A 24527-nucleotide genomic window follows, 5' to 3' on the forward strand; every position below is an offset into this window, starting at 1 on the left:
AAAAAAAATCATAAGACCAAAGAAGACCATAACAGACCAGATAATTACACAAAAGCATACTAGTGAAAGACTGAGCTATTAAAAACATTACTAGTTGTTTCCTGTTGAAACAAAAAATACCTGAAGTTGTAGGTACTTCCACAGTAATACTACTATAAGGTGGAGGAGAAGAGTCAGTTTCAAGGCCTGGTGCTAAAGGAGCTGTCTGTACAATCTGTGGTGCTAGGTTTGAAGCTGATGGCTGCTCTATAGCAGATGATTCTGAATTATCCTCTTCATTGTGAAGCTATGAGAACAAAGGGAAAAGAAAACGTTAATGTACAGTGCATTCTCATTATTCACAGCAATTATGTTCTATAAAGTCACCAGAGACACTGAATTAGTGAATACTGAACCATCACTTTTAAGAGAAATACAGAGTTAGGTTCCTATCAGCCTCTGCTCACAATACTTTTGTCAACCAATCAACTATAGCTCATGGCTGAACAAAGCTTTTCCCTAACACACCTATTTTGTCCCTAAGGCACATCAAAGCCTTTATGCACTTAACTTTAGATACACACTTCATCACCATGATTAGGGACCACTTGAAACAGCAAAATCATCAACAAAAAGACAAAAACCATGGCACTAACTAGATCACAAAAAGGACACTTGTTTATAATGTGAGAGCTGAAACAAGGCATTGTCACCTTGTTCAACCTCAGCTGAGAACATGCACATCAGAAAATTCAAATTTTTCGCCACTCTGTACATGTACCAAATGACTGCAAAAGTGCCGCAAGAATTGGTTTGGTGGTTACAAATAAATTTTAGCGAGTAGACAAATATGCAAATATTGAATCTATGAATGGATTTTTATGGCTTTAGTATAGTGACCAGGTGGTGCAAGTAATACTGAACACTATTTTCCACCCTGCAGAAAAAAAAGAAGGCAAGAGAAGTGTTTTAACAGTACCTGAAAATGTGTCTTCACAGAACATTGAGTGTTTTTTGGTAACAAAACTGCAAGCATTATGATTAACTCTAGTTGGAAGCTCTAGCTTTCAATGTATATGCCTCCTATAGCATAGACCTTCATTTCATCTTAAGGTAAAAACAAAAAAATTAATGTAATTACTGAAAGCTGCTCTTGAGAAGCCAGAGATCTCAAAGAATGTTTTCTGAAAGTACCAAGATACATATGTACAGATGTGCTTTAACGTGTTGTTTCAGCAACTGGTGGCCTTGCTTTGCTTTGCTTTTAATTTGGACATAGGGTATAGCTACAGAGAGAAAATGACAAGAATTTGATATATATAAAAAAACATTTTTATACTTGTATACACACACACACACACACACACACACACACACACACACACACACACACGAGGGGTGATATAATTTGCTACAGTACCATATTTGACTATTTTTAGTACCAGAGAACACAACTGTGAATAAGAATTTGTTGTTGTAAGAAGATACATTTTAGTTCAATAAAAGAACTTTTTAATTATTACAGCCATCCAGAGCACTAGATTTTTGTAAGCCAACAAATACTTTCAGGGAGAGTTTGGATGATTATCTGGCAAAGCTGTTACATCAGTAGGGTAACCATATACCTGGTTTTTTCCCAGGACAATCTCCCTCAATACCTGTTCTTTGAGGATACCATCCTTTTTATCATTTTCCTACCCCTCTCATTCTCAAAATTGTTCCAATTTGGGTGATAAAGTTTATAGTCAACCAACATAAAATGGAATTCCTATCCTTAGTAGGATATTAAAGTAGATGACAATGGTGCCATTTAACTCTAAAATATACTAAGACCCTAATAAAAACAGATGGTAGTCTTTATCATTCTATGTCACTTACTTAACTGATTTAAAGAAGAAAACCGATTAGAGCTACAATGAAATCAATTAGTAGAGTCAAGCTACTCATTTAAATCATCCAAGAAGAAAGTGAGCTTACCTTACTTATGTTCCTATGGATTAGATAATAGCTGGTATGCAGAGATCTCTGCAGGGAGTCAGTATTCTGAGCCAAGAGCTCAGAAGACACTACTGCTCAGCCAATGGAGCTTAGTTTTCTACCAATAAAACTGAATCACAACAGTCTTCACACATACACCATTACACAAATTGACAGAATTTACTTAATTTTAGGTTTTCTTTTCAAATATTTTTCCACTAAACCTTTGCTGTCTCTGGACAAATTTTTTGCTAGTGGATTTTTCATAGCCAAAAATATGAACAATGTGGAAATAAATACATTAGCAGCAAATGAATATTAATGGAAAAAACTGCAAGTTAGCAAATCATGCTTAATTTTCAGCTTCTTGTTTTGAAAGAATACCAAAGTTTGATATACTTGCTTGTGGTTTTACATTTGGTAATATCATACAGGTATATTTTTCACTAGTCATAATGTTTCTTGGTAGTATGACAAAATATATCAGTTATTTCATAGTGTTCCACAAAAAGCACCAAGAACTCCAGATGGCTCCATCACCTGAACAAGCTTGCAACAGCTGTTTAACAGCAGGAGTCGGATATTTTTAGGAAGACAACTAACTTATCTTTTAAACAAATAAGGTTTTTTGTTTCATTTAAAACTGTTATTATCTGTTCACAATATAGCAAGTGAAAAAAGTTGTAGAACGGTTTATTCAATGCAACTGGATTTAAAAAATAATAACACAGGAGAAATTTTATTTACTTAATTCATATGGGCAATCAAAATTTCTGGAAGCATATACAAAAACTGTTAACAGAAAAGAGGGAATAGGGAGGGAGCCACAGGTGGAGGGAGAGACTTCATCCTTCTCTATTTGAATTCTTTATTCAAAACACAAATTTACTTTAAATTTTTTATTTTTAATAAAACCAAAGTACAATAAAATGAAACCTCTAATTTCTGATTTGGTATGTCTTAGAAGCAAAAATGTTACAATAAACACAATATGATAAAAAGCTTTCACCAACATAAAATATGATATGATATCATTACAATAGCTACCTTAGAAAATGCAATTTTCTGCTGAAAATGATACAATCTGGAATTGTAACCAAGCAAAAAACATATATGAAGAATGTGAATAAGAAATCATTTAAGGAAAAATACAGCTAGGGGTAATTAATGGGGTGATAAAGTGATTAAAGACTACAAGGTGAAATTTATATTACCAGACTAGACTGACTGACTGAGCTCCAGACCTGTTTATCTATTCATTAATACATTTCTTTAAAATACATTAAACATAATCACATACAGAAAAACCACATACACTCTTTTCCTACCATCCCTCACCGCCTAGCTAACTCGTACACATTTTTTCATCTCAGCTTAAAATCAAGTTCTGAGGAAAGCTTTTCTTGTCTCCCAAAAGTACATTAAGACTCTTTGGCATAGTCTCAAAGCACTCTGTTCTTAGAGACCTTATCACGATAGTGATTATTTACGTGATCATTCATTTACAATCTGATTTTGCAGCTGAAGTATGAGCTCCACAAAAGTGGAGGTTTTGTCTGTCTTGTTGAACACTGTGACAATAAAAGTCAGCAAAATACTTTGATTTAGCCTTCAATGAAATAAAAAGAAAATGCAATATGAGTCACACCAGTCACAAGAACATAGAATGGAAAGCCTGGAGAGAGAATAACCTTGCTAATCCCAAGTACTTTGAAGTCTTCAATAACTAGTTATTACCTTCTTTCATAAAGTCAAAGAAAAGGCCTTAGAGAATATTTACATCCCAAAGACGTTCCAGAAACAAAGAAGCCAAACAGGTGGGGTAAAGATCTTAAATAAATTTCTATTTTCAAAAGAATTTGCTCTTTGGTTAAATTCCTAAGAAGTAAGAAGTTTCTTATCATATCTAAGGTTAATTTCAAATCCTTCTTGTGTTCTTTAATACAAAGTTTCTATTTAATCTTTCAGGACTGTAATTTTCAACTGCAATGCAAGTGACCACAAATGCTAGTGAAATATTACATTGTTCATTTAATCTATAGAGTCCTTCTCAGAGAAAATGAAATTGTGTTAAGTCATAAACAAAAAAAAATGAATCTGACCCACATCCATCTCTGTACAAATCCTCTCAACCACAAAAAAAAAAAAAAAATCAGATCCCTAAATTTAGTTATTTCTCCTTGTGGGGCAGTACAAGTAAAATAAACGGTGACTCAAACAGTGAAATCCCAACAAGAGATGAAGTCTCATTTCATCAGCACCACAGTGTCCTTAGTACCTGGCACATATTAGGAAATCCCTAATTATCTGATGGACAGACAGAAACGTGGTCGGAATCGAGAATAAAATTATTCATTTCTAACATTTTGTTCTGTAATGCCTGCTTTCATGAGTTAAGCAAATGATGTCAAGAACACAGATGCCTTGCTCAAATGAGTATATTTTTCACTCAGAGAGAGGAGGAAAAACTGCTCAGAGATTAATATTCTTGTCCATAAATATTTTCATCTGATAGGCATGGTATTGATCAGAAAAATCACTGGACTAACGCAGACTAGCCGCTATTAATTTTTTTTTAAAAAAACTGGGAAATAGTTCAGAATAAGTAAAGTACCAGTCTGTGCTCTCAACTACATTTCTGACAACAAAAGCTAGAAGGGTTATAGGAAAATAAAAGAACTTGTGTGCCTCAAGGAGGTCCCTCCTGTCAAGGTTCCCTTTGGGCCAGGGAATGATGGTGGTAACAGCGTGATAATGTCCTGCTCATCCCTGTAAGCCTAAGTGGGAAGCCCAGCTCTGGAAAGCCCAGTCTAGGGATTAGTCATTAAATGGCTTATAATCCACCCATTACCCAAAATAGTCATCCTTTAGTACAGTGACTCTCAAAGCATCTATGGTATAGAAACAGATTTTTGTAAGTTTGCTTTTTTTTTCCCCAATCTATTGCAGAGATACTTCTGTACCTAAAAAATACTTACTCTAAATGTCTGTACTTAGTTGGTTATGAGCAGCTGCAGCTTGGAGTTATGTACTCCAGAAAAACATGCTCTTAATCTTAATCCATCCTGTCGGTGTAAACTCATTGTAAAAGACCTTTTGATGACATTACTTCAGTTAAGGTGTGGTCCAACTGAACCAGGATGCATCTTAATCCTATTATTGGGGACCTTATAGAGAAGGCCACAGCTAGAGAAGCCACAGGCAGCACCCAGAAGCTGGAAGTCAAGGAGAAAGATGAAAGACACCACCATGTATATTACGAAGGGACAGAAAAGCTAGGGAACCCTCAAAGATTGCTGGCCAGCCAGTAGATGCTGACTGAGGGGAGAAATAAGCCTTCTAGCCTTATGAAACCATGAGCCAATAAATTCCTGTTGTTAAGCCAACCCATTGTTTGGTATTTGTTTCAGCAGTTAGGGTATTAGCCAAGATAACCTGAAAATCCACATTTTATAAATGGGCAAAAATTGCAGGTGTGGGAAGAGCTGCACAACTGCATCCTCAGAGAGATATTGGGGGAAGAAAAGACATCTACTACATAAGGGCATAGACTCCTTCCTTCACTATGCATACTGGTTAGAATATGTAAATTGAAACAAACACCACTTCATATTCCTAAAGTTGGCAAAAATTTAAATTCTGATAACATTGCTTAGATCACTGGAATTAAATTAAAAAGCTTTAAACCAAATTATAAGTCAACTGGATTATACACTAGATGTCATAACAATGTTAAATTTCTTGGGTATGATACCATGGTACTGTGATAATGCAGAGGATGTCCTATTTTTAGGAGACACATACCTAAGTACTTAGTAGTGAAATACCAAGTTATAGTTACCTTATTTTCAAATGGTTCAACAAATTTTTAAATTAAAACAACTGATAAAGCAAACACGGCAAACGTTAATTGTTGAATCTAAACCAAGAATATAGGGGTGTTCATGGTACTACTCTTTAAACTTTTCTGTAGGTTTTAAATATTTCCAAAAAATATATATATTTTTGTTTATTGTTCATGGTTTCAGTGTCTAAGACCAAGTGTTCACAAGGATGGAAATGGGGTAGAACTACTGCTAGTAAGAGTATAAATTCAACCAGCCACAATGAAAAGCAATTTTCCAATTCCTGGTAAGGCTGACAGTGTACATGACACAGAAATACTACTTCTAGGTGTCAACACTATAAAAATTCCCACTTTGGCATAGAGAGACATGTACAAGAATGCTCATGGCATCACTATTTGTAATTGTGAAAAACTGAGAACAACTATCTGGCCAATAGGCAATAAAAAAAAATTATGGTTTATTAATCCACAATTTAAATAAAACAGTTCATCTAGTGATGAACTAGATGTCTAATTCATAGATAAATCTTAAAAACATGGTAAGTGAATAAAGCTAGTTGAAAAGGTATATGAAACCATAAAATACTATAACAAATACATTTTAACATAACCTAAATCTGAAGTATATATTTCATACAGACACAAATATATGTAGCAAAAGTAAAGCACAAAAACATTCATAGAATATTATACACCAACTTCAAGATAGTAAAAGGAGAAGAGATGGGGAAGGCATGGAATTTTAGTCACTTTTTTTTTTTTTTTTAAAGAAAAAATGTTTAAGACCTGAAACAAATAAGGCAAATGCTAACATTTCTTATCTCCACAGTGGCTACAGAGATATCTTTTACATCATTCTCTGTACTTTTATGTTTCATAGTTTTCTTACTGTTTTAAATTTTAAAAAATAATAATTTGAGCCACCAAGTTGTTATTCTAAAACATCAAGGCAGACATTTTCAAAGATAAAAGAAGATACAGAATATACAGTACCCTTAGTACTTGAGAAATAACTATTCTTGGATGAAAGCCAGGCAACCAAAGAATGAATCAAAATAAAAAAGCACAGAAGCAGAAAAGCCATGGGAAAAGATACGATGGTAAGCACTGAATCCTTTTAAGACCATAGAACTAATGAATAAACTGCTGTCGAACAGAAGGTAAACATTATATACCCTGACAAAGTAAAAAGTATATAACTAACAAAAATCAGCAACTGGAGAAAAAGGAGAAGAAAGAATATACTAGTGCCATTCACTTCACTTTTCACAGCAGGGAATTAGTCTAAAATTAAAACATGCAGTTTTAAAAATTACTCCAACTTCTTACTGGTTTTCAAGAACTCTTTTCTTAATTGTAGAGAATCTTACAGAACTTAATAGCTCTTGTGGTGAGGAAACCTTTATCTAGAGTTCAGCAGTTCCTCAAGGTATTTTTTCTTGCTATTAAATTCAAACAAAATAACACTTCATATTTTGATTTTTAAAAATAGTAGAAATAGTGTGATCCGATTCTTATAACATTATTCCTGTCTACCTGTACCTAAGTTAGAATGGAATGATAGTCACTGTGGTAGTTTGAAGCTGTATGTACCCCAGAAAAGATCATGCTCTTTTAATAACCTTTTAATTAGGTTATTTCAGTTGAGGTCTGCCCCAGGGTAGGTCTCAATCTTCTTACTGGAGTCCTTTATAAGAGGATAAAACACATAGAGAAGCTTGCAGAAGCTCAAAGACAGAAGCCCCCAGAGAAGCTGAGAGAAGAAGCCACTGAAGCCAGAAGCTGAAAGCCATGAAACCGGGAGAGAAGGACCAGCATACATCACTATGTGCCTTGCTATTTGACAGTGGAGCCCAAGCTCACCAGTAGACAGTCTTCTGGGAGAAAGCATCACCTGTTGACGTCTTGAGTTGGACATTTTCACAGCCTAAACACTGTAAGTTTGTAAGTTAATAAATCCCTACTGTAAAACCCAACCCGTGTCTAGTATATTGCATATTGTCAGCCTTAGCAAACTAAAATGGTCACCAAATGTTAACACCGGTACTGGCTTGAAGCTATTATGTACCCCAGGAAAGGCCATGTACTTTTAATCCATTCCTGTGGGTGCAGATGTGTTGTGGATGGGGCCTTTTGGTTAGATTATTTCAATTTGAGATGTGACCCAGCCCACTCAATGTGGGTCTTAATCCTTTTAACCGGAGTCCTTCATGAGAGGGCAAAAGACAGAAAAAGTCAAGAACACAGAGAAAAGACCCAGAGGAGCTAACACAGGACCCACAGAGGAAGCCCCTGGACCCTGAGCTGAAAACAATGAAACCTGGAGTGAGGGACCAGCAGACATCAGCCATGTGCCCTCCATGTGAAAGAGGTATCCCAGATGCCAGCAGCCATTCTTCAGAGTCCTGGTATCCTCCTGTTGATGCCTTAGTTTGGACATTTTCATGGCCTAAGAACTGCAAATTGTAAGTTAATAAATCGCCATTGTAAAAGCCAACCCATTTCTGGTATATTGCACTGCGGCAGCTTTAGCAAACTGAAACAACTGACTATTTCTAGTTGGTAAGATTTGGGGTGCCTAGTTGCTTCTTTCTTTGTACTTATCCTGCTTATATTTTTAAAACTAAGAATACATCATTTTTTATAAAAATTTAAAAGGTCATTACTATACACATACAAACATACTCTCTCTCTTCAACCTAGTAATTCTCATTTGAAGACTCTACCCTATGGAACTAATCCTATACTTAAAACAAGATTTCTTTATAAAGTTGTAAATCACAGTGTTATTATAACTGGAAACAATTTATTCATCCAAAATGAACACAGTACATTGACATAATGGAATATTATACAGATTTAAAATGGTGTTTTAGAAGAATCTTTCACAGAAGAAGGAAATGCTCATGATATGGGGTTAAAGAAATACACTTTTACATACACACACACACACATAAACACACATATGTATACATATACACACAGAGGGAAGAATAGCAGATTATTCCAATTTTAAATAAGACAAAATATTAAAAGTTTCAAGATTCCTGTTAACAGCCAAAATGGATAAAACGGTTGCTTGCAAGTTATTGTATTTTCTTCTTTCTCAATTTTTTTTCTTTATTTACTTTTCTGTATTTTTTCCAAGTTCTCTAGACTAGGGATGAAAGTAAGAAATGCTATTTTGTCTTTTTTTCATGTAGGACAAATGTGATGAATTAAAAAGATTTTCATTTGTGCTTTTTAAAGAAGTAAGTTTCTGTAAGCTAGAAAACTTGCCTTATAAAATATTTCAATGGTATTAAAAAATCATCACAGACCATACATCCATTCAACCTTTTATAATCATTATCACCTCCACAAAAAATAAGGTCAGGTGTGTTCGTATTACCTTTAGAAACTCAGATATGTTTGTCATTTTCCATCAACCACTTAACAGCATTAATACATAAAGTAATATACACTAGCAGCATATATTCATTTTAGTGTGATGATTTTCTAATGAAACCCATTGCAGAGGTCAGAGTGATTCAAAAAGGTTTTTGTTTGTCTTTCCCACACAATATTTTTCCCATGGTGTCCTTTTGCCATAACTAGTTGGTAGTCACATTATCTATTCTTCTACATAACCTAAAAAGGCATTCTGTTTTTACAACGGTACTATCTATTCCCTAGAACTACAATTGTAAATGATGGCACATTTTGAGCAACACACCACCAATGTTCCAACTGCTTTATTCAACAACCCAGGTGATAAAAGACTCTACAAACCCTCCACAAATAAATACATGAGAGAATGTTCATTAAGCACCCAGCAGAGCTACTTTGCAATAACTCTTGTGTTACAGGTGGGGTTCTTTCACTGTAGTCCCATGTATAAATTTAAACAGGGCTTCTTTATTCTAAACTAAAATGTAGAAAGCAGATACTTTCACATTATGTAAATGCTAAATGGTAAGAAAGTTCTCAAAAAATGACAGGGATATGTCAAAAGGATATAGAAGTCAGAAGGAAGAAGCACCATTGGCCAAATCTGAGACAAGAGGAACCTCAAAATAAATAACAGTAATGGATAAAAAAACTCATAGAATAAAATAAGAATCCATGAATTCATACTGGTATGTGAATATATAAATTGAGAAGGAAAAGTTCTTCCTTATAGCAGAATTCTAAATAATAAATATAGAAGAAAAGATAGAATTAGAAAATCATCCCTTGACAACCACCACAGTTACAACTATTTCAGGCAAGATTAATCAATGTTGAAAACCAGTGGGTGAAAGTATAATAAAAATCAGGATATTCACAGTCTCAAAGTAAATCCTCACAAGACACTTACTAATTAAGAAGGGAAAAATAGTAACTTTACATTGGAGAAACAGATACCACATTTACCAAATGATCAAGGTTAATATAATGGGTAAAATCAGTATCACAATGTATTAAAAAAGAGACATCATTTCTGTGCTAGTCTTGACACTCCACCCCTCCAAAAAATGTATAATCTGAATCAAATCCTGAGGTAAACCTAAATTGAGGGATATACTACAAATAACTGACACGTAGTCTTCCAAAATATAAAAATCATGAAATACAAAAAAGGACTAAAGAATTGCCCCAGATAAAGAGACTAAAGAGACACAATAACAAAGTACAATGTATAATCATGGATTAGACCTCAATTTTTTTTCTTTTGTTATAAAGAACATTAGTAGGAAAACTGGTGAAATATACTTATAGGTTAGATAATAGTATTATGTTAGTGCTATTGATTTTCATAATTGCACTGTGGGTATGTAAGAAAATGTCTTTGTTTTTAGGAAATATACACTGAAATATTCATGTAAAGGAATATCAGGCCTGCTATTTACTTTTTTGAGTATATATACACATATACAAAAAGATTATTAAAAAGCAAATGTGGTAATGTTAACCTTTGAAGAAACTGGGAGAAGAGTATACAGGAATTCTTTAGACTGTTTTTCCAACTATTCTTTAAGTCTAAAATTATTACTAAAGTTTAATAATGCTATACTGCAAGAAAATAATAGTATATTGTATAAAAACAAGCAGAGATGAACTTAAAATTCTATGATCCAGTTTCTAATAATTTCCACTCAATCTTTAAAAACATTGCATGATCCTCTAAACTCTCAGCCACTTTACAAAATGATCCCTCCATGTTTAACTGAAATCCAACTTCCCCGGACAACACTACAAGTATTCTCAAATAAAGAATTTTAATCCTTCCACCCCTTCCCCTTATTTGGGAACAAGAAAGCAGGGAGAATTTTCTTGGATATTGCCAATTCCAATTCATGAGCCTCTCCAAGTTCATGCTGTCCATGTACAGCTGGCCAAATCCTCTCCTGCCCTGTTCTTGTTTTTAGTATTTCTAAGTGTCCAAATCATTCCTCAGTGGGGTAAGAAAGACTTACAAACCTGCTCTCTACCACCAATAACATCCTCTCTCCCTTGAACCTTACTATAATATATGAAGACTTCAAAGTTATTATGACTCAACTATCTTTATATCTCAGCTATAAAACAGAAAGTCATGATATCTGGAGGTTAATGGTCCTGTAACCACATCAGTTTTCTATTCCTTTAACAGAACCTCTGACCTAGTCATCATCTAGAATTGTTTCCACACAAAAACATTACATTTCTACATCTCGGTTGCTGATCACAACCTCCTGTCTTTTCTCACTCTCTTACTCCCACTAAAGTTATTATTTGAGTCCTCCATTTGCTGCCACCTTTTTTCACCTTCTATCCAATACAGCCTGGATTATAAAGGGAAGGACTTCAATGACACTCATCAGCACTGTCAATTCCCAAGTCCTCTTATCCTTCTGCCACATCTACCCAATTAATAGCCAATTTAGGATGAGTCTGTCTACCATCTTCCGGCAGAGGGAGGGAAAAGAAAAATCACACAACTGTGTGGATTGAAAACTAAATTTGTAGTGGTACCGATCACAGCAGAGTATTCAAATCAGTCATCACAATGGCAAGTATTTCAACTCCACCACTCTCCTTTTCTTCACTTCAAACCATTTAACAGTCAGAATCTTTGCTTCCTACTTCACAGGAGGAAAGCAGCTTTCAAGCAAGAATTTCTTCAACTTCTCCTCCCCTGCAGCTCTAAACTTAGCATTATGACATTCATCCTATATTCTTCACTCCCAAATGCCAGACAACTGTGCAGAGAAGAGCCTTCTTCCCAAAGGATCCTGTCTCTCCTCCCTTTTTCTTCACTAACTTCTTTCTCTCTACCAACATGCATATTCAATCCACACCCATCACTTTAAAAAGAAAAAAAAAAAAAAGCTGCCCAACTAAAAATAATTTTTCTCCTGTTTTCTGAACTATTTCCATCTCTCTCTCCTTTCCTTTAGTGACAAACATCCGGGGCGGGGGGGTGGGGGGTGACACCAATCTATTCTCATTCTCTGCACTTCTAATTCTCATTTCCTCCTCAATGCATTACCATCTGGCTTTCATGCAAACATCTCTTGGGAGAATGATGACCTTTTAATTGCTAAATCCAAAAGCCTATTTTCAGTTTTCATCTTACCTAAAATCTTTAATTCATTCAACACTATTGTTTGTACTTCTAATTTGTTTTTCTTTAGCTTCCAGAGAACAATTCCCTTCTGGTTTTTCTTCTACCTTTGAGTGTTCGTTCTGTTTTGTTTGTAAGGGTCCTTATTTTTCTCTGCCAATTTTCAATAGTTTTAACTAAAACTGAATCCAGAGCCTGGATATTACCTCTCATACATGAACTTGTACTGAAGCTAGATAGTGTGTTAACTGGCTTGGTTTAGTTTCATTTGCAAGGACATAAGGCAACCAACCCTACACTAATATTGTTGGAGTTACTGTTGTAAGCATTGATTTGTCATTTTAAACATTAGCGTCATGTACTGTCTTGTTTGATTTCGTGTTCTTGTAAATCATCAGGTAGTTGCTATATGAATAAACTGGAAAAGAACTGGATCTGATGCCAGAAGACCTAAATTTAAACTTAGATACTAGCTACCACCTACTAGCTGGATAACCCTGAATAGTTATTAACCTCTGTGAGCCTCATTTCCTTTTTGTGATTCATTCGTTTTCATTCGATCAGCTCAATCAGTCACTCAACCAACACTTACTGAATATCTAATATGGTCCAGGTACTGTGGTTAAGGTGCAGGAAATAGGTACAAATCCCATCCTATCAACACCCTAGGACTTGTAGCTTCTAACAATTAGGAGCTCCAAGGCAAGGTTTAACACACACTCAAAAAGTCAGCATCATGTGCCCCTATTCTGATTCATCCTAACATATTTCTTTATTCTGTATAAATAATACTTCCCTCACATTACAATGATCACTCTAACACTACACTTCTAAATGCACTAGTCAATACAAAAACAGAGTGAACTTTCCAATAAAACTTGATATGACTGGCATTATCTGGTAAAAATTCATGAATTTGAATTCCACTTCTGCATTGATTTGCATTAGGAGCAAAAACGCACAAGGCAAAGATGTTATAATTTGTGCTTTGAAGAAACTAAAGCAAAAATACTATCTGATGAGAAGCTGAGTAGGTGGTTCCTTATGGTACTTCAATTCCATCTGTCAGCAAACCTACCTCAATCTCAGTACAAATATAAAACCAATTTACCAAAGAGTATAAGGGAAAAAAACTGGTAAACTAAATTTTTAACTTTATCTTTTTCAAAGACTGAATTTTGCTTTAACGAAAAACCTTTACTTAGCATAACTAAAACACTGATGAAGAAAGATTTGAGAGTATTTTATTATTTGACAATTTTGTTTTTAACTAAGTCAATGAAAGTTCTGTACTAGAATATATCATTTATACAGATAAATGAAATAAAACACTAGCACAAACAATTCTCAGCCTATCCTCAATCATGTATGTTGGGCTAAGAATATAAAGCATAATGATTAAGTGCACAGACTCTGGAATCAAATTTCCCACATTCAAATCCAGGCTCCAAGACATAACTCTGTGACCTGTCTGGATCTCATTTTTGCTATCTATAAAACGGGGATTGTTTTCACAGGGTATTTGTGAGGCTTATATAAAATAATACCTGTAAATACTTAGAATAATGTTACTTTAGGGGAAAATAAAAGGCACTTTACACATACAATCTAATTTAGTCCCTAGAACAACCCTCTGGGGTGGATATTGTCCTCCCTTTTACAGATGATGGGACGAACTTTAAATAACTGAATTGCCACACCTAGCTAGGGTCAGAGTCCAGGTTCAGACTCAGGTTTTACTGTCTAAATTCAAGTTCTTTCTATTCCAAGATGAGTTCCATAAAAATTCACAGGTAGTAATCCACTTGCCCCTCCTTCTCTCCGACAAAATGACCTTTATGAGCACTTGTAATACAGAACTGAATAAACACACAGACACACACAGTACCTGCTCTCCACTCCCAAGGTAACTATCCTGATTTCTGACACCACAGAGTAGCTTTCTCTGTTTTTTTTTTTTTAATTTATTTTATATAAATGGAATGATACATATGCATTTATTTGTGTCTAGTTTCTTTTGCTCAACATTTTGCCATGTTGTTGAGTGCAACTATATTTGTTCATTCTCATTGGTACACAGTATCCTATCGTATAAATAGACCACAATTTATTTATTTATTCTACCGGCATCCATCTTTTTTATTTTAACCATTCTGATTAATATATAGTGGTGTCTCAATGCAATTTTAATTTGCATTTACCTGTTACTGACCACTTGAATATCCTCTTTTGTGAAATGTCTATTCACATCTTTTGTCCATTTTTCTACTGGGTTGTCAGCCTTTTCCTTATTGATCTGTAAGTAATAAATTACCACAAATTTAAAGGATTAAAACAACAGCTATTTATTATATCACAGTTCTCTAGATCAGAAATTTAAGCATAGCATTGCTGAGCTAGTTGTATGTTTAGAGTATCAAAAGGCCAAAAATTAAGGTATAGGTATGGCTGGTATTGCTTTCTGGAGGTTTTAGGAATTAAATTAATCTACTGCTACTTCAGGTTTTTGGCAGAATTCAGTTCCATGCAGTTGTAGAACTGAGGTCCCTGTTTCCTTGCTGTCTGTCAGCTGGGGATCATCCTCAGCTTCTAGAACCTGGTCTGCATTCCTTGGCTTGTGGCCACCTTCCCCCAGCTTCAGAGACAGCAGTGGTGGGTCAAGTCCTTCTCCTGTGTCTTATCTCTCTAATCTTCCTTACCATCTCATCCCTCCTCTATTTCCAGCTAGAGAAAATTCTCTACTTTTAAGGGCTCATATGATTAGACTGCACCCACCCAGATAATCTAGGGGAACCTCCCATCTCAAGGACCCTAACCCTAATCACATCTGCAGGTAACCTAACATATTCATAAATTCCAGGGATTAAGACATGTTCAACTTTGGGATGAGAGGAGGAGTATTCTGCCTACCACAGTGGTTACAGATTCTCACCTAGAGCCTTCAGAAAGAAAAAAAATACCTGCCAACACTTGATCTTAGCCCAGTGAGACACTGTGTTGGACTTCTGGTCTACAGAGTTGTAAGATAATAATTTTTTGCTGTTTTAATCTACTAAAGTTCTGGCTTTTGTTACAGCTGCAACAGACAGAAAACTAACAACATTTAAGGGTATACTTAAATCCAATTTTGTTTTAAGTAAACCATTCATAAACACCATTATTTTAATGTAGTGGTAAATTACTCTTAACAATTCTTCCTCCTCACCTTCAAGTACGTGGTCCCTGAATCCGTTTTTCCCACTATCCCTATCCGTTCTTTACAGTTTCAATCCTATTGCTTTATGACTCCCACATATTGTTAAAGTACATCTCCATCCTCCATCACCACTCATAAAACATTTTGACCAGAAGTTAATTGTAGCCCATTAACTCCATGTTTCAGAAATAAATAACATTTTGAATGTCTCTGACAAGTCAAAGAACTTAAAGAAGCAGCTGGGTGAAGACTGACTTATTCTTTGGTTGAGTAACTAACTTTACAGAAAAGTAACAAAATTACAGTGCCTTAACTTTGTCAAGTTGTACAGCCCTCACTCATCTTCATGCCAAATAAACAAGCTGAAAGTAAGAGTTATTTAAAATAAAAATTTAAAGAAAATTCCATAGTTAGTATACCATGTCACTCAATCCACCTACAGCCTAAACACTGATGTTCATAATGACTCCAATTCACCAGAAGGTTAATTTATTTTGGTATTTCGTTAGCAAGAAATCAATAACCACCACGAAAGAGTTGAATTTGAAGAGATAAAGTTTAGACATTAAAAGGCAAATCTTCTCAATTTTAAAAAATTACGTCTCCAAAAACTGTCATTCCTCCAACAATGATGACTAACCATAGTGATAGTATACCTGTAAATATAAGGTATAAACTTTCATACACATTAATCATGTATTTCTATTGGTAATAAACAATGTATTTAGGATCAAGATTTAGTTGACACTGGTCCATGGGAGAAAAAACATTTCTTCATAACCATGTCCGAGTACTGAAGCCTCTTGGTGTTATAATTTCTGATACCGCTATTCTTATTCTGTAAAACCAATGTCATACACAGTTTGAATGACTGTACAAGTTGCTCATGTCATTTACTTATTCCTGGACAGCAGATTCTCTAAGATATACTATCGATCAAAGCTTCCAGGAAAGTCATCCAATTTTATTCTATCCCTCTATGATCATGAAAATCTTCTTCAAGAATTATGTATAAACATCACAAACATACAAAAAACAAAGTTATTATATTAACAGACTCATTTTAAAATGTGAAAAGATTTGGAAGTTTTATATAAATGTAATAATATGTAACATCTCCTATAATGTATTTTATTGCTTCTTGTGGCAATTATTAATATATGACTGACCACTTATCCCATCTTCTCCTTGCTTTCCTGACATCTCAGTTTTCTCCCAACTTTTCCAGCTGCTCACTGACAATTCCTCTGCACAAGCTTTCAGAGTTCTTCAGAACTCAACACTGTGACCTCTTCTCTCTCTTTGCACTTTCTTCTCAAGTAATTTCATACATTTCTATAGATTTAAATACTATTATTTCTGTTCACAACAACCAAATTTATGCTTCAAAAGTAAACACCTAACTGGCAACCAAAAACTCCACTTTTATTTTTATAGAAATTTCAAACTAACAGTCAAAATATAACTCGATCTCTCCCACGCAATCTGTTTCTCCTCTAAATTTTCCTTATCCCCCAAAAAACATCATAATTCACTAGGCAGCTAATGCAAGAAACCTGGGAGTCATTATTGACATCTTACTCTTACTCATCTCTTCTACACCTTTTTAGGTAGTCAGTCTTGAAAGTCCTATGGATTCTACTCCCAAAGACAGAGGGGAAGAAGTGAAAATATGCAGACACATTACACACATCCTTGGATCCATCCACTTCTCATGGCTACTATTCTAATCCAAGCCACCATTATCCTTTAACTGAACTACCGCCACCATTTCTAAGTAAACTGCAGACACTGATGTTTGGGAGGCTCTCAGTGAAAAGGCTGACTCACCAAGAAATATCACTATGTTGAAGCCCACCATTCAAACACCACGACATCCCATCAACTTACAGAATATAAATAGGCAGAGAAGGAACTCCCATACTTAAACAGAACCCCATTATCATCAAACAGAAACAAAACAAAACAAAAAAAGTCCTAGGAGAAAAGTTAATGCGGGGAGTAGAAAAAAAATCTCAAAAATCAGTAACTACCCTATTTCCAGCATAGCATTGTAGGCCCCCTACAGGCCAATCCTCCCACTGACAGCAATTATAAACTTGATAATATAAGAAACAACTACCTAAGGATTCTGAAAAGTAAAGAAAATAGATAGGCTGTAGAGGGAAGTTAAAACATGGAGAAGCATCCAGCACTGAGTGTGTTTCCTTCTTTTTTTTCCCCTTCTTTCTGCAGCTTTGCCCTGCTGAGGCTGAGCCACAGTAACAGAGAGGCACAGTGGCTTGGGCCTCTAAGACTCCAACAGAAACCTGCACTGTTTCCAGCCAAAACCATGGAAAGGAGCCCAGGGAGGCCAGAAAGTGAGGAAGAATTCACCAACCCTAGACCATGCATGTGTAGGACTGACCCAAAATGGACTGACAAAGGCCTAAGGAATTGAGCTGAGATTTGAACTACTGCACAGAATTTAAGATTGTACCTACAATCTGAAGCTAAGCTGACAGCCTGCTAAAACAAAAATATCAACATTCTTCAGAGGACCACAGCAAAGCATTCAGAAGGTACAGGATAAAATCCATAGCTACTAGAAATACAACATACTAGAAAATGTGAGTAACTCTCAAGGGAAAAGGCAATCAAACAGATGCCAACCCCAGATGACTCAAGTTACAGTTACAAGGATTTTAGAGTAGCTATAACTATGTTCCAGGAAGTAAAACAAAATTACCTTGTAGTTAATGAAAAGATAGGGACTATCTCAGCATATGTTGAATATACATACCTAACCTTTCACTGTCTATTGTAAACTTAGAGCAAGCACTAAAAAAAACAATGCAAAAAATAGCTAAAAAGGCAATAAAGAATCTGAAAGGAAGGACACTAAAAGTTTAAAAAATACATCAAATATTCTAAAAGAAGGCAGAAAAAGGTGAAAAGGGGGGCAAAAAACAGAAAGAACAAACAGAAAACAAATAAAACAGTAGCCAAAACCACCATATCAATAATTACATTAAATATAAACACTCCTGTTAAAAGGCAGAGGCTGTCAGGACTAAAAAAAAAAAACAACTAAACTATATACTGCCAACAAACAGTACGTTTTGTGGATTCACACAAAGTTTAAGTAAATGGATAGAAAAAGATATGCCACGCAAAAAATAAAATAATATGCCTGGAATGGCAACATTAATACCAAATCGAATAGACTTCAAGACAAAGAGTACTACCAAAGATAAAGAATGGCATTTCATAACAGAAGAGGCAGTTGATCATCAGGAAGACATACAATTATAAATGTGACATACCTAATAATAGAGCCTCAAAATACAAGCAAAAATAATTAAAGGGAGAGCATCAACTCCATACTCATAGGAAATTTTAACACCATTCACTCAGCGATTAATAGAACATAAAAACAAAGATTAGTAGACACATAGAAGATCGGAGTAATAATATCAACCAACTTGATCTAACTGCCTTTATTAAACACAATATCCAACAACTCAAGGATACACATTCTTTTCAAGTTCGCACAGTATATTCCCCAAGACAGGTACACTAGGCCATAAAACAAGCCTCAATAAATTTAAAAGGAATGTGATCATACTAAGTGTGTTCTCTGACCACAAAAGAATTAAACTATAAATTTTAAAAAAAGATATTTAGGAAATTCTCAAGCAAATGGAAATTAAACACACCTCTAAATAGCATGTTTCAGAAAAGAAATCACAAGAGAAATCAGAAAATATTTTGAAATGAATCATAACAAAAAATATATATCAAAATTTGTGGGACAATTAAAGCAGTGGTTAGAGGAATATTTATAGCCTTAAATGCTTACACCAGAAAAAACAGAATATAATTCAACTGTAAAAAGGAATGAAGTTCTGATACATACAACATCATGGGTACACCTTGAAGACATCAGATTGAATGACATAAGCCATCACAAAAGGACAAATATTCTATGATCTCACTGATATGAAATAATTAGAATAAGAAAATTCATAGAATCAGAAACTAGAATATTGGCTACCAGGGGATGGGGAGGGGGTAGGAAATGGGAAGTTAATGCCTAACTGGTACAGAACTTCTGATTGGGGTGATGGAAAAGTTTGGTAATAGATGGTGATTCTGGTAGCACTACATTGTGAACATAATTAACAGCACTGAATTAAATATTTGAATGTGGTTAAAAGGGGAAATTTTAGGTTGTATATGTGTTACTAAAATAAAAATTAAAAAAAGAAAAGCAACATAGGACTGTGTAACATAAACAGTGAACCATAATGTAAACTATGGACATTGGTTAATAGCATAATTATAATATTCTTTCATGAATTGTAACACAGGTAACACACTAATGCAAGGTGTTAACAGCAGGACTATATATGGGAACACTATATTTTCTGTGTGATTTTTATGTAAACCTACAATTTCTCTGAAAATATTTATATATTAAAAAAATAAAATAAAAAGTCTAAAATTAATAATCAAAAGTTCCTCCCACAGAAGATAAAAAAGAAAAGTAAACCAAAACAGAAGGAAATAGTAAATAAGACCAGAATGAAATACAATATAGCAAAAAGAGAAATTTAACAAAGCCAAGGCTGGTTCTTTGAAAAGAGCAACAAAATTAACAAAACCAGAGACAGACTGATGATGAAGAAAAAGAGAGAAAGCAAACTGCCAATATTAGGAATGAAAAAGAGATTATCACCACAGATTTTACAGACATTAAAATGACAAAAACAGCTTATGAACAACTTTATGCCAACAAATTTGACAACTTAAAAGAAAAAAATTCCTTAAAAAACATAACTTAAAATTAAACCAAAGAAAGAAAAAACTCTGAATACTCCTATATCTATTAAAGAACTACAATACAGTATAAAAAATCTCCACCAAAAGAAAACTATAGGCCCAGATGATTTCACTGGAAAAAAATCTATGACATTCAAGAAAGAAAGAATGCAATTTTTTTCTGAAAATAGAGGAGGTAACACTACCCAATGCTTTATGAGGCCAGTATAATTCTAATATCAAAATCTAAGAAACTACAGAAAAAAAAGAGAGAACTATAGAATAATATACATCTTGATTATAGTAAAAATACTTAAAATATTGGCAAAAAATAATAATAAAATATAAAGAATACATCATGACTAAGTAATTTGTCCCAGGAATGCAAAGTTGGTTTACACTTAAAAATCAATCAACATCAAAAGTGACACCTACGAAAATATCTAGCTAAACATACTTAATGGTGAAATACTAAGGCTTTTCCCCCAGGATCCAAAATATGGCAGGAATACCAATTTTTACCACTTTTATTCAACACTGTACTGGAAGTCCTACACTGCAATAGAGCAAGAATTCTAAAAAAGGCATAATTTGCTGATGATATAACTGTTTACACAGAAAATCCCAGGAAGTCTATACAAACTGCTATAAATAATAAATTAGTTTAGCAACATTGCAGAATATAAGGTTAATATTTAAAAATGAATTCTGTTCTAGTAGCAGCAAACAAATGAGATATGAAATTTTTAAAATCTCATATAAAAACAACTCCCTCCCCCCCAAAAAAAAGAACTTAGGAATAAATCTAAGAAAATGTCCAAGACCTCTACAGTGAAAACATTACTATAATTTTAAAAAGACTCAAATAACAGAAAGATGTATCATGCTAATGGATTGAAAGACTCACTATAATTAAGATAGTAACTCTTCCCACAATGTAGCTTAATCCAATCCCAAATAAAACTCAGCAGGCTTTTTTTTGTAGAAATTGGCAAGATGATTCTAAAACTTATATGCAAATACAAAGAACCTATAAAAACCAAGGGAATTTTTTAAATGAAGAGCAAAGCTGAAGGACTTACCTGGATTTCAAAACTTACTATCAAGCTACTGCATAACAAGGATTTTGGCCTTCAAAAAGAGGTCTGGCCTTTAGCTACTACTCCTGGGGAGGTAACCTCTAAATCTTTAGGAATTTCCCAGGATAGGAGTATCTTTTGTTATAGCTCATGCACTAACAAGATGATAGGGTAGGGCCAGCCACACCTATAGTCTTGGGGTGGGAGGCTGGCCACACCAGAAAGACTACCATGTGATTAGGGGACTGGGGGTTGGAGCCTTATAAATCAGCCCAACTTCCTGGACTAATGCGGGGGGAGAGAGGCTGGAGACTCAACGACATGGGCATGTATTTCACCAATCACACCTACACAATGAAACCTCATATAAACTCTATTCAAAAGTTTGAGTGAGCTTCCACAATTGGTTATATATATGGATGTGCTGGGAGGGTGATGTATTTTGATTCCATGTGGAGAGGACATAGAAGCTGCATTTGAGATCCTCCCAGACCTTGCCTTATGAAAAGGCATGCCACAGATTTAGAGAAAATACTCACAACACATATATCAAACAACTTTTATCAAGAACATACAAAGAGAGAGAAAGGCAAGGCAAGATGGTGACATATAGCCAGGAACAACTAGTAAATAGTCTGGAACAACTGTTGGGAGACACCTGTGACGGGAGACATCTGTGACTGGACACACATTGTACACCCGTCTGAATAGGTGGTACAGCCGAGATCGCAGCATAAGAACTGTAAATAAAGCTCCCCAAACTGAGAAGCTGGTGCCCCTCCCCCTTCAGCATGGCAGGCTGAGCTGAAACACTTCCCTGTGGAAAAAAGAAGCAGTCTACTAGGAAGAAGGGAAGATAGCTCAACCAAGCTCCAACTGCAGTTTTAGTTAACGAATTTGGAGTACTGAATATAAGCTATGAGCACAGATAAACCTGGAACAAGCAGGAAAGGAACCCAGAGGTTTCTCCTGGTAGAGAGGAGGTGGGGCTGAAGGAAAAAAAATACATAAATAAATAAAAACAGAGGCTTCTGGAGTCAGCTGATCTCAGAATACTGAAAAAGGGTTGTATGCCAAGAAAAGCACACAAGACTGGGCACCAACTGTGATTTCTGACCGGCAACTGGGGCTTGGGGACTGGCTCTGAAAAGGGGATTTCTTTCTTTTTTCCTTTTTTTTCTCTCATTCTAAGTAACTCATTAGAGAAAGCCTCAAGCATTTTTAATTGTCAGCTCTGACCCAGGCAAAGGTGGAATTAAGACAGTCAAAGACAAAGGAAGAAGTCAAATGTAGGAGATAAATCCCTGAAGGACTTATCTTCCCTAAGAAAAGCTTAAGCTTGTCTTCTGACACTCTCAGCTCCTGGCAGGGACAAGGTCTACTGAGAATTAAAGGCAAGGCACCTCTTTATGCCAGTGGCAAGCTGCGGGCAACAAGCACCACCTGCTGGGCAGGATAGGAAAAGCAGAGCTTCTACAGGCCTCACAGGAAAATCTGACAACTTTCTGGATCTCATCCTCAGGGTAACGTGATACTGATTACACCCTCTTACTGAGACATGGCCCAGTCTCATCTGGGAAACTCTGACTGAGGTAATCAAGGAAACCAGACACATAGACAACAAAAAATTACAATTCACACTAGAAGAAACAAAGATATGGCCCAGTTAAGGAAAAAACTTACATTTAAAATGAGATACAGGAGGTGAAACAACTCATTAAAGATCTTCAAACAAATATGCAAAATCAATTCAAAAATCAAATCAACAAGTTGGGGGAAGATATGGCAAGACATGAAGGACATAAAGAAGACATTGTGCAAACATAAGAAAGAACCTGAAAGTTTGTAAAAACAATTGGCAGAACTTAAAGGAATGAAAGGCACAATACAAGAGACGATAAACACAATGCAGACATACAACAGCAGAAGAAAGGATTCAGGAACTAGAGGACAGGATATCTGAAATCCTACACACAAAAGAACAGATAGGGAAAAGAATGACAGGAAACTGAATGACAACATGCAGTGCATGAATATACATGCCATGGATGTCCGAAAAGGAGAAGAGAAGGGAAAGGGACAAAACAATAATGGAGGAAATAATCACTGAAAATTTCCCATCTCTTTTGAAAGACATAAAATTACAGATCCAAGAAGCACAGCATACCCCAAACAGAATAGATTCAAACAGATCTACTCCAAGACACTTAATAATCAGATTATCAAATAACAAAGACAAAGAGAGAATTCTGAAAGTAGCAAGAGAAAAGTGATCCATCACATACAAAGGAAGCTCAGTAAGACCATGTGCATACTTCTCAGTAGAAACCATGGAGGTGAGAAGGCAGCAGCATGATATATTTAAGATACTGAAAAACTGCCAACCAGGAATTCTATATCCAGCAAAACTGTTCTTCAAAAATGAGGGGGAGTTTAAAATATTTTCAGACAGACACTGAGTTTGTGAACAAGAGACAAGCTCTACAAGAACTAGTAAAGGGAGCACTACAGCAGACAGAAGAAGACAGGAGACAGAGGTTTGGAGAAGAGAGTAGAAATGAAGAGTGAGAGTAAAAAGAGAGAGAAGGAAAATAAAATAAAATAAGATATGATACATAAATTTCAAAAGACAAAATGGTAGACAGTAGATATTATGTTGAGTGAAATTAGCCAGAAACAAAAGGATGGGTACTCTATGGACTCACTAATATGAACTAACATTGATGAGCGAAATTTGAGAGTTAAAGTTGAGAACACAGGTTATCAGGAGATAGAAAGAGGTTAGAAATTAGGCATTTGATGCTAAAGGAGAACCTAAGGGTAAACAAGATTGATTATATAGATCCAGAAATGGATAGCATAATACTGTGTGATGGCAGTTCAATACTGCATGTACTCTGAACAAAGACAAGTGTGAGTACGGTTTAAAGAGGAAGGCTAGGGACATGTATGACACCAGAAGGAAAGATAGAAGATAAAGACTGGAATTGCATAACTTAGTGAAACCTAGAGTGGGTGATGATGGAGATGAATTGTACAAATATAAGAATGTTTTTACAAGAGGGAGAACAAATGAAT

At 35.1% G+C, this 24527-nt stretch overlaps 1 protein-coding gene across 1 annotated transcript in view; it reads right to left on the reverse strand.

Annotated features, from left to right (window-relative positions):
* The window catches only part of NDFIP2 (Nedd4 family interacting protein 2), a gene marked incomplete at its 5' end in the record, with an annotated part of 88531 nt that overhangs the window by 48305 nt on the left and 15699 nt on the right, over positions 1 to 24527 (reverse strand). The window contains one exon of the mRNA XM_037799916.1: positions 121 to 286. Coding sequence (XP_037655844.1) covers positions 121 to 286 — 166 coding nt within the window. The remainder of the gene's footprint in view (positions 1 to 120; positions 287 to 24527) is intronic.

Source organism: Choloepus didactylus, chromosome 12, assembly GCF_015220235.1.
Source record: "Choloepus didactylus isolate mChoDid1 chromosome 12, mChoDid1.pri, whole genome shotgun sequence".
NCBI classification, from domain to species: Eukaryota; Metazoa; Chordata; class Mammalia; order Pilosa; family Megalonychidae; genus Choloepus; species Choloepus didactylus.